Raw genomic sequence first — 10,681 nt, forward strand, 5'->3', positions numbered from 1 at the left:
GTTTTAGTCAGGTTTCTATCGATTATTGACCTATTAAGACTGTCGTATGTTCTAGGAAACCGTCGTTCTCTATGAATTGTAAAGCCATACTTTGTGATGCTAACTTCAGCTCTCAGTGGTCTTTCATCTAAGCTCTGTTGTTAAATGATTTGAGTTGATAATCAGACCAGTTGATAATTAGAGAATAATATTCCGTAAAGTGTTTTTTGTTGAAAAGTTTCATTGCCAGGCCATGTGTATGTACTGCTACGTCGATTCGTAACGTAAGTCTTAAGTCTTTTCGTATAACCCTTTCGAACACAATTGGTATGACTGAACTGACTGTGTTTGTAGGTACTTTTGGAAGGCTTGCCGTAAGTTACAGTGACGTAGAACAGGGCCGAACTGTGTTAATCTCACAACAAGGTTTTAAGTATGTTTTTGAGTATTTTTTAATAAAGTCAATATTGTTTCTTTTGCCGATTCCTATTCGATGTTTTTGATTACTGCTGGATTCGCTTACCTGCAACTGTAGTTACTTGCATTCCCTGGTGCCATGGAACTCTAACCAATTATATAAAGTATTGATGACTCACTTATCTCAGTTGATGGCTGCACTACTTGACTATCTTTGAGTGTGTGCTATAAAGGCACAAAAAATAGTAGTTTTACGTTTGATTGAAATGTGTAAGTCATTAGTTTTAAATATCTTTTTAAAATGTTCAGATCAGCAGAAGTATTGGAAATCTCGTTGTTTCTTAATCGATTTGCTCAGCTTCCTTTTCAACAAATACTTCTGTTGGAAGGCTCCAAAAACGTTGGAACGTTCTTGCTTAAATTAGGTAGTTTAGTTTTTTTATAGCAAACATCTTAGCTTGAAAGACAATGATAATATAAGATGTGAGAATATCCACTCACTCTTTCGAAGTAGATTTATGCCGGAATCTACTTTAAATTCTGTCTTGAACCATCCGTGTGGTTGTGGTGACACCATTGAACTATGTTAAGTTGTTTTTCTCGTAAGTTGATATGATTTTTGTTCACAGAAATTGGGCTTTATTTCTCAATTGCCTACTTAACTCGAAGAAACATCTGTTAGCAAGAGTGATCATCATTTAATAAACTCAGTTATATCTTTTTTTTTCCCGTACCTTTATGGAGAGACTATGGGTGGAAATTCTTGGATTACAGATTACAGTTCAAGTGAGTTTGTGGGTTCACTAGAGTTAAGTTGTAGCTCTTAAGTCTAATCTTTCCACATCAATTTTTCTTTAGTCTCTAAATGGATATATATATGCAGTTTCAATGGAATTGTATGAGTGAAGAATGTCTGCAAGAATTAATTAGATAAATGTGTCATAGCCGCAGTATATTCTATGCGTACCTGTGTTTATTCTTTTAAAGAAGCCAGTAAATTGGAGCTGTATAAGTATAACTCTTTAAAGATATGTTAAATATATGCACATAATACTTTTTTCATATTAAATTTCACATTTTAGTAAATTTTTATGGTTCTTTGAATTGCATGAAGCAATAAAAGATACTACATTTTTAAGTGTTTACTCGTACCATTCTGGAGATAAAATTACATCTGAGTTTGTAATTGAAATGTTCATAAAACTGCGCTCAGTAGTCTTCAACTATTTACACATAAGTTATATTCTTCCTTCATAATTATCTTCTCACTTTTCTTAAATTATTTAGTTAAGATAATGGAAACGACTGCAATAAAATAGGAAAAGTAATAAAAAGGATAGGAGTGTACAGCTTTTTGTGCAGAAGATGTGTGATGAAATTCACTACTGAAATTATTTTTTTTAATATATTTTATACTTTCAACAGCATTTTGTAATTAATTTTATATGCAGTAAAGTTTCGAAAAGGATATTAAACTAAAAGTTATAAATTTTTAAATAAAGAACTCATCGAAGGAATGTAGGAGTGACGGAATGAAGGCGATGCTTACTGTCGTTCAAAGTGAAACTGGTAGGAAAATCTGCTAAATTTTTTAATGACTGTTTGAGGTGTAAATGTGAATAGTTTTAATATGCAAAAAGGGCGAAAGTATAAAAACTGCTGAAAATTAAAACAGCATCTGGCACAATTCTAACTTTTTTACGACGGACGATGAGATGCTCAAAGTTGAAACGACGATAAGCCAACCATGGAACTGCATTTCACAATATTCAATCAATTTTTACTGACCTATCAGCTTCATTCAAATGCGATGAGAATGAAATTCCATGACCTCCATTTCAATGGGTGTAGATTCATATTCATATTAGTACATGCAGACGTATGTGTATATCGTATGCTGTTCATGTGTGTGTGTGTTTTTGTTAACATACCTTTCGATACTGTAATAAGAAAACATTGAATTGGTCTTTAAAACAACAAATACAATAACAACAATAAGAGAATTAACTTGCACAAATAAAATACCTTATCATCGCCGTACAATGCAAGTTAACAGAAATCATTTTATAAGCATATTCGATGAACTTTACTGTTTTCTAAAGTGAATTCGCTTGCTTTATAACTGTGTGTCCAGCAAAATGTTCTCCTTCATTTATTCCCCTCTAAAAGTGCAAAGCTTGCTGATTTCAAGCTTATAAAGTGTTGCACATATAAGCTCAGCACAAAACTTTTTTAAGTTTTAAGCGCAGACAAAGACCGTAATATTGAGCGTAACAGAGATCGTAATATTACGTTCTTTGCTGTTGACTATAAGGAAAACGTTATTAGCTGTTTCGACGTATGAAAAATTTGCTGCATGAAAGCTTTGCGTGAATTTATTTTAAGGCGAACTGAGAGTGTTACTTATTTGTGCTAACTTATCTTTATCGTATTTTATACGATACTAAATCGGTGTAATATATATATAAATATATATGTTATATTTCAGAGACTATTTAAAATAATATTTTTACGTATTTTCAATTATCACAAAACAACCAAATTTCTTTGATTGAATGGAAAATATCAATTAATTGCTTTCAAAATAACTGATATATATGTGGGATTCCAGCTGGGACATAGTCGCTCACATTCTACAACGTCTACAAGGCGACGATAAATATTCGCTGATAAGATGATCCACACTTACTCAGCAATTACTTTTTGAATTTTGTCACACACAACATACTTTTTCAGGAGCATTTGCTTCATGCATGCCTTTTCCAGTCGCATGCATTCAGAGCGGTTAGTGCTTCTGGTTAGTTCTTCAATATATTTTTCCTTTAACTGTCAATTCAAACATTATTTTCGTATGCAAATTAGCAAAAAAATCAAATATTAAATAATATTTTGTGACAAGAAGATAAGATTAGAGATCCTTACCTGTCTCGCAAATGATGTTGTCATGGGACACCAAATGGAAAATGACATGGACGGGAAGATGAGATTGGATGGTGAATTTCTAGTACGTTTGAAAGCATATACTGTGTATTTCTTTTAAAGATCTTCATCGGATATGAAAACTTAAAAATGGAAATGTACATAATATAGTAATTGAAAATTCTATGTATGCAACTTCCACTTTGTTGTATTAAAACTTCGGTTCTATATATATGTTGATCCTTTTTTTCGTTTTCAGCGCAACTGGGCACTTTTATTTTTTGATAGCTGGGGGTACTACAAGGTCCCACCCATCTCATTGACTAATTTGACTATTGCCTATAAGCTTCATGATTATTCAGTGATTGATCTAAGATCTGCGTACCTCTCCGTGCGGAGAGTGATTACTCTAAGATTAGTCTAAGTGGTAAGTAGGATAGCCTGTCAATTTTCGCATATAACTTCAGGGCTCTGTCCCTTATGTATTTTTTGATCGGGTCTATTCGGTACTAACTGTAACTATTATTCTCTAACCACTATTATTGGTGGTATTAAGCAATTAAAATAAATTATTCTGAAACACTTTTTTTGTGTGATTTGTCAACAACACTTAACAGTAACGAAATATAAAAGACCTTAAATGTCGCGCTAGTAGATTTTTTTTCTTGATTTTCTAAAATAAATAACAAAATTGTAGTTGCCACAGAGACAACCACAATTCGACAATTAAAACAACAAAATAATGCAACACTCACTCATGCTGGCAACATTGTCAACTTGATTTAATTCGTGTTGATGGCAATTCGTTTCAAGAGCTGCCGATGCCATTGCTGCTTTTGCCTCATGACGGTACTCCATTTGAGGTTTCCGAAGAAGCACTTTGTTAGTGCAAATAATGTTAGCACGTCCTCACTTTGACTAAGTCAACACAAGCGGCTTAGCGTCGAGCCAATGCAATTTATCTGAAAATGCTGTCAAGACGAAATGCTTACAAACACAAAATTCATTAGAGAAGATAATTTTGTAGTTTTCATTATTAAATATTACGAATCGCATTTAAATTAAATATTTCTTAAGATCATGTTTTTTTTTTCTAGAAATATTAATGTTACTAATGTATTTCCTATCTTGGCCGCTAATAAAAATAATTAAATAAACAGTAGAGGTGGGAATAAATCTGAGGTGTTATACGTGTTGCCTAAAAACTGTCGCTTCGTCAGAAAGAGATTTTGCATGCCAATCCAAAACACAAAATTAATCAAAATCGTTAAGAGTAAAAATTTAATTGTTTCTGTTGCAATTCCTTTCAACATAAATCAAAACAAGCAAATAATAAACACCGCAGCGTATTTTCCGCCCTGCTAATGTGCATACCGCACTCGTCGCAATGCAATTGCATTTCTGCTCATTGCATCGCCGATTGCATCCATATCTACTGTGTTAGCGACTCAACACGCTTCTCGTCTAGACCGGACTTGAACGTGTTAAGCGACGTACTGAGATCATCTGTATTTTGTTTAAATCTACACCAAAACATTGCAGCAGTCATTGTTGTTGTTGGTGCAGTTGCAGTTGTTGTTGTTGGTTCAGATGTTGTTGCTCATATTACAAGCCAACAAGTTCTTAGATGTCCACCAGCCAAACTTTGTAGAGCTGTTGATGAAGTCACATTTGAACTCTGAAGATTGCGCAGACAAATAGTTGTGATTTCATATTTAAAAGAATTTTTGTCCAAGTCATTTAAATTGTATTAAACCAGCCGCAGGATAGATTGTACAATAAAGTCTATTTTACCAGTTAAAGAACGGGTCCATCTAAGTCAAGAGTGTAGTTTCTAATATCCACAATTAATATTTGGCAATTTGTTGAAAAAATGAAAATAAAAATAAAAATATTGCCAACTGCCTATCACTTATAACGAGTATTTAATGTTTATTCTCAAGATTACAGTTTGAAGCTAATCTTCGAGACGAAAATTGTCTTACTGTGGACATGATTCAAAAAAAAAAAAATTCTATAACAAATAAATTACTATATATAGTAGCTAGTAGCTCTTTTGATTGGAAATGAATACACTTAGAATAAGTTGGTTTGTTTTGTTACTGTTTAATCTTAAATGGAAGCCTAATCACAATTATAATCCCTCGTCCTGTTGTGGTTAGACTTAAGAGTAATTATTCAGAGGTCAGGTCATGAACGTATGTGGACGGGAATGGTCCACATATAATTGTATTGATGGTGAAGTTATAATTTTAACATGTAAATAGGACCGTTCTACAATGAACCCTCATCTTCTCATTTATATCAGAGAATATCATTCTTGTAGCTGTTCTTGTAGCAAAATCCACCGTTGAAAGATCGTTTAAGTCGGGGAATGAGAAGCTATAGTACACATAATGCTTATTAAGAGAATTGAAATAATATTTACTCTATTCCTATTTAAATTTTTGTTTACAATTTAGGAAGAAAATGGAACTTATTCCAAAAAAGAAGTTGTTTGGGCCTCTAATATAGAGTATTTTGATCACGCTTATGTACTAGGATTTTAAATCCTAAACAAATCAAGTCGTGCGTGTTCTAATACTACTCAGATTTATCTTCATCAGTGCAAAGCAACTTTTTTTGACTTTGTTATCTCTACTGTTCCGTATTGATGATGAATTATAGGCAGCCTATCAAATCATCTTTAGCTGATATCCAGGTAAGTTTAAAGTCTTCATAGAAAAAAATGAATATACTTAAACTTTTTAATTTAAGTAAAAATGAAAGCGTAGTTATATCAAAATACACACATTTCAAATCTGCTTATCAAAATATATTTAATTTAACTAATTGTGTGTTAATATAGTCCTATGTAAAGTCCTTATGAGATGTATTATAACCATAATCAGCAGTTCTTTTGCTACTTAAATAACACAGCACATCATTTATAAAGCTTCAGTTATATTACACGAATCTGGCACTATATTATCCATATACCAACAAAATGAGAGGCTTAACTATATTACATTTACTGTTCTGGAGTATAAATCTAGCGTTTTGTCCTTAATTTTATAGTCACAGTTATATTTATAGTTATAGTCACAACATAGGAGCACAGGTAAACTTACTTCTCGTCTTATGTCCAATTTCTTTGCAAATAAGCTTTCTGGAAATCTATGGGCACTACTGTTAAATACTAAGGTGGATTCTTGCGCTGCTATGCCTACTACATCAATCCTCATAGTCCAAGACCACGAATATTACGTGCTTGACAAAGAGGCTTGGTGGAAAAGCTTTTTCAGTGTGTTGACACGGTTTGCGAAATGTGGTATGAAGAGCCATTAGTGAAGTGATAGCACTCAGATGAAGGAACTAGGTTCGTTGAGTGACTATGTGCTACAGGATTAAAGAGTTCTCTCTATAATCCACACTACTCATTACGAGTTCCATAAAATATGTTTTAAAAGATATAAAATTTTTCTTGATATTTTGCATCAGCGATTTTTATTTGATTTTCATTGGACCCAATTTTTTCCACTGTTCCACTATGCAAATGCCTCGAAACTTTTGTTGATTCTTATGTGCACACATGTGTTCACAGATTTTCTAATGTGCCCACAATTTTGTGTGCAGTTTCGTATCTTGCAAAAGTATCCATTCACTTTTCGGTTGGATCCTGTTGCAATTCACATTGCTTGATTACAGCTTGTTAAAGCTCTGGGTGATTCCATGAAATTACTATATATTTTTATGAATTTTTTCCACGCTTAAATCTGTTAAATCAGCTTATGCCGTGTGTTTGGACTAATCTTCTGCTTAGCTTACATGCCTTCAGCTTGTATTGATTATGTTTAATCAAATATCGCATGATTATTACGAAAAAAAAATACTTAAAAATTAAACAAACAAAATTCGTAGATGTAAAAGATGTAATTTTGTTGTAGTAACAATTTTCGCTTTAATGCCGCTAATTGAAAATCCAAAACTATGTATCTTTCCATTCTCCAGAGCTTTTCCCTAACTAGCCAAGCCAAGCAATGTGTGAAGACGTAGCGGCTTAGCGGTTTCAAGTCTGACTTTATCAAAACAGACTTAACTGATTAAAGTCGTTTTACCAAATTTATTTACACAATAACTGCGATGTTTCGCAATTTGTGTGACGTCTCACGTCAAAATTATTTACTTTACTCTCAACTTTTTAACGCCTTTTGTCGCATTAAGCATCAGCAAAAAAAAAAAACGCTGCCATTTAAAGTAAAAATGTGTAATTAATTAAATCGCTTGTTTAAGTGTGAACAAATTACTTCAATTCAATTATTTTTCTTTTCACAATTAATTAAATTATAGAAAAATAACAAAAATGCCTCTATTATAACTCCATAGATCGAATTGAACCAAGTAAATTTTTTTTTATTTGTGCTATATTTACATGAAATACGATTAAGAACAGCTAAATATTCTGAAAAATGAAAAATATTTATTATAATACTTCAAAATAAAAAAAATAACCAATGTGCTTCATTGGTTGGTTTGGTAAATCGCCATTACAGCATGAGTTGTCCTTAGACGCGGCCAATAACCTTCTTCAGCCAACCTCATTATTGACTTGCTGTAGCCTGCTAGTAACGAGTGCCTTTATAACGTTGATCAACTGGTTTTTCCATCGTAGATAAGGTTATCTTCTCGACTCTCTTCTTCTCAGTGTGCACTATTAGAAGTTACAATTGCCCGTTTAAGTGTTAATACGAATAAAAACGAACCTTATTCGTTTTTTGTGACTTGAAAGCTAAAATAATCTCTAAGGTTTATGTCCTTACAGTCCAACTCTACGATGTAGCCGCTTGGTGGCTATCGCTTAATATGAAAAGTATGCCAGTGAACCTAGATTGAATTCAATATGAATATATTGTCTCTGAACTCCGAAAAGTCTTAGGTCAACTACTTCACAACCCCTAAAACCACAAAAGTGTTTAATTCTCGAATAAAAAAGTATTACCTCTACAACTAGACAGCCCACCTTTAAAACGTAATCATTTGATAGCCGTCACATAAAATGAGAAGAAAGCTAGTGAAGCTGGATTGATTTTAAGAACAGTCTATTTCTAAATTAAAGGAGATCTTTCCAACTATCTAACCAACGCAGTAATCGAAATAGACATAAATAGTGGAAACCACTTCTTGAATACTCTAGCATTCTTACAGAACTTCACTATATTCCTCAAGAGCTTGGCTATCGCATGAATTAATCAAACCTGGTATTATATAGAGCGACTACTTAATCGTTTTATACAAAAGCAAAGAGTTAAAAAATAACCCTTAAGGTCGATGAAAAAATTCACACAGATTGGGCCAAAATATATGTCAAGGTTGAGTTTCTTCTAATGTATTCAGTAATGAACACATTGTATCAGACCTTGCCAGTGTGTTTAAAATGAAAGTGATTTGTTACCAATAGCGTACTATATATAATATACATACTAAATCTAAAGTTATTTTCTCTTTCAATATATTTATGATATTCGCCAGCTAAAAACTTCATAAAGCCAGGCTCTGAGAAAAGTTTTCAAGGTACCATGGTACATTAGGACGAATGACATCTTCAGGGACCTCAAGATTGATTCGATCAAAAAATACATAAAGGATAGAGCCCTGAAATTATTTACGATAACTGACAGACTTACCAACACCGCGTTATCGAATCTCAGAACGGTTACCGGCTCCTCGATTATAGGTAGGCACATCTGAAGTCAGTTATTGCTTAGTCTGATGATATGATAAACAATAATCCAGTCAGGGCGTAAAGAGGGGTTTTGAAGATACCTCGCAGTTAACAGAGTTAACAGAGAGTAAAAGTGCTCAAGTGCACTGGTTCAAATAGCAGTAATAGTAATTCTTATATTTTTCATAAGTTGGCATTGCATTTTAATTAATTTATTAAAAAGAAAAAAAAATTTCATAAATTAAATTATTTATTATAGTTAGTTTCATCAAAATTTTTGGCTTCCTTCCTGGCTGTCATTTGAACTGTGGCATTTGCTTAAAGTGTGCAGTCAAACTGGCTAATCTGGTATGTGAGGTTAAAAATGATATTAAATTCGATTTTCACTCACCATATATTTATTTAGGGTTCATGCATCTACAAACACCACATGTAGTAAAACGGTTATCTTTTAAGAAAAATGTAAGATTAGCTAAATGGCGATTAATCCTGGCATATGATAATTATTGAAGAGCTTAGAAGTAAACTATAAAAATGGCGAAGAAAGGTAAAAAAGGTAAAAAGGGAAAAGGTAAGAAGAAGGATAAAAAACCAAAGAAGGATAAAGGAGAGAAAGGTAAAAAGGGAAAGAAAGGTAAGAAGGGGAAGAAGGGTAAGAAGGCAGCAGCTGCAGCCGCTCCAAAACCAGAAGCCGCCCCAACTGAGACGGTAGCACCAGCTGCCGTTGAGAAAAAAAAGGAAGGTTGTGGTTATGATGCTGATGACTGTGGCAAAGGTATGATCCAATGTGAACCAAATCGTTATCCGGGTTTACTACTTACACCTGAGCCGCTAGCAGTTGTTGGTTCTGAAAATGGTTCCTACGAAAGTATTTGTAAGCTTTTGCGTGCTGGTTTGCGTTGTGCTGAACGCGTGCTCATTATGACACCATGGGGTTATTACTGTCTATTTCGTGTGCAAAATCCTATGAAATGCTGCTTCTTCCTATACGATGGATGTGTCTGTAATGTCAATCGTTTCCGATACCTGGATCTTAATGTTGGCACAGCGGGTATGTTATATTTTGATGACATACATGCCGTAATCAAGTACATTATACAATCTCGTGCTGATCATCTATTCATGAAGATGCTGAAGAGGACCACTGTGGATGAGATCTGCGAGGAGTTTTCGTATCGCCATCGTAATACAAATTTCAATACCAGCTGTCCCAATTGCTCTTAAACAAAACAAAAGTTCTTCTAAGATTTGAGGAAACGTTATTGTTTAATCATATCTTATGTATTGGTTTTGCACATTAATAATGTGTTGAACTACAAAACCAATACGGAAAATATTGCCAAACAATAACGATTGCTCTTAAGTGCTAAAAAGAAAAACATCAAAGAATGCAAAACAATACTGACAGCCAAATAAAAATTCGAACAGTTCAACCAATACATAATGGTCTTTTACTAACAGTTGATATAATTTTTAATTACTGACTGAAAACAAATACGTAGAGGTTTTGTAAATAATTTTTCATATTTTTTTATGATGGTTTACTCTTACTGTTATTAAGAGTAAGAGTAATTTATGAGAAATTTCTTTTAAACACAACGATTTCTAAACAACTTCAATAACAACCCTGTTATCTTGCAGTTTTGACTACGGGTACGACTACTA

The 10,681-nt window shown here is 33.2% G+C and overlaps 1 protein-coding gene across 1 annotated transcript; it reads left to right on the forward strand.

The window, feature by feature from the left end:
- The first annotated feature begins 9,267 nt into the window (after positions 1-9,267).
- Positions 9,268-10,453, forward strand: LOC119675064. Its single transcript, XM_038086254.1, has 2 exons — positions 9,268-9,364; positions 9,423-10,453. Exon 2 carries the CDS (start codon positions 9,551-9,553, stop codon positions 10,238-10,240), a length of 690 nt encoding a protein of 229 aa, XP_037942182.1. The 5' UTR covers positions 9,268-9,364; positions 9,423-9,550; the 3' UTR covers positions 10,241-10,453.
- The last annotated feature ends 228 nt before the right edge of the window (positions 10,454-10,681 follow it).

Source organism: Teleopsis dalmanni, chromosome 1, assembly GCF_002237135.1.
Source record: "Teleopsis dalmanni isolate 2A chromosome 1, ASM223713v2, whole genome shotgun sequence".
NCBI classification, from domain to species: domain Eukaryota; kingdom Metazoa; phylum Arthropoda; class Insecta; order Diptera; family Diopsidae; genus Teleopsis; species Teleopsis dalmanni.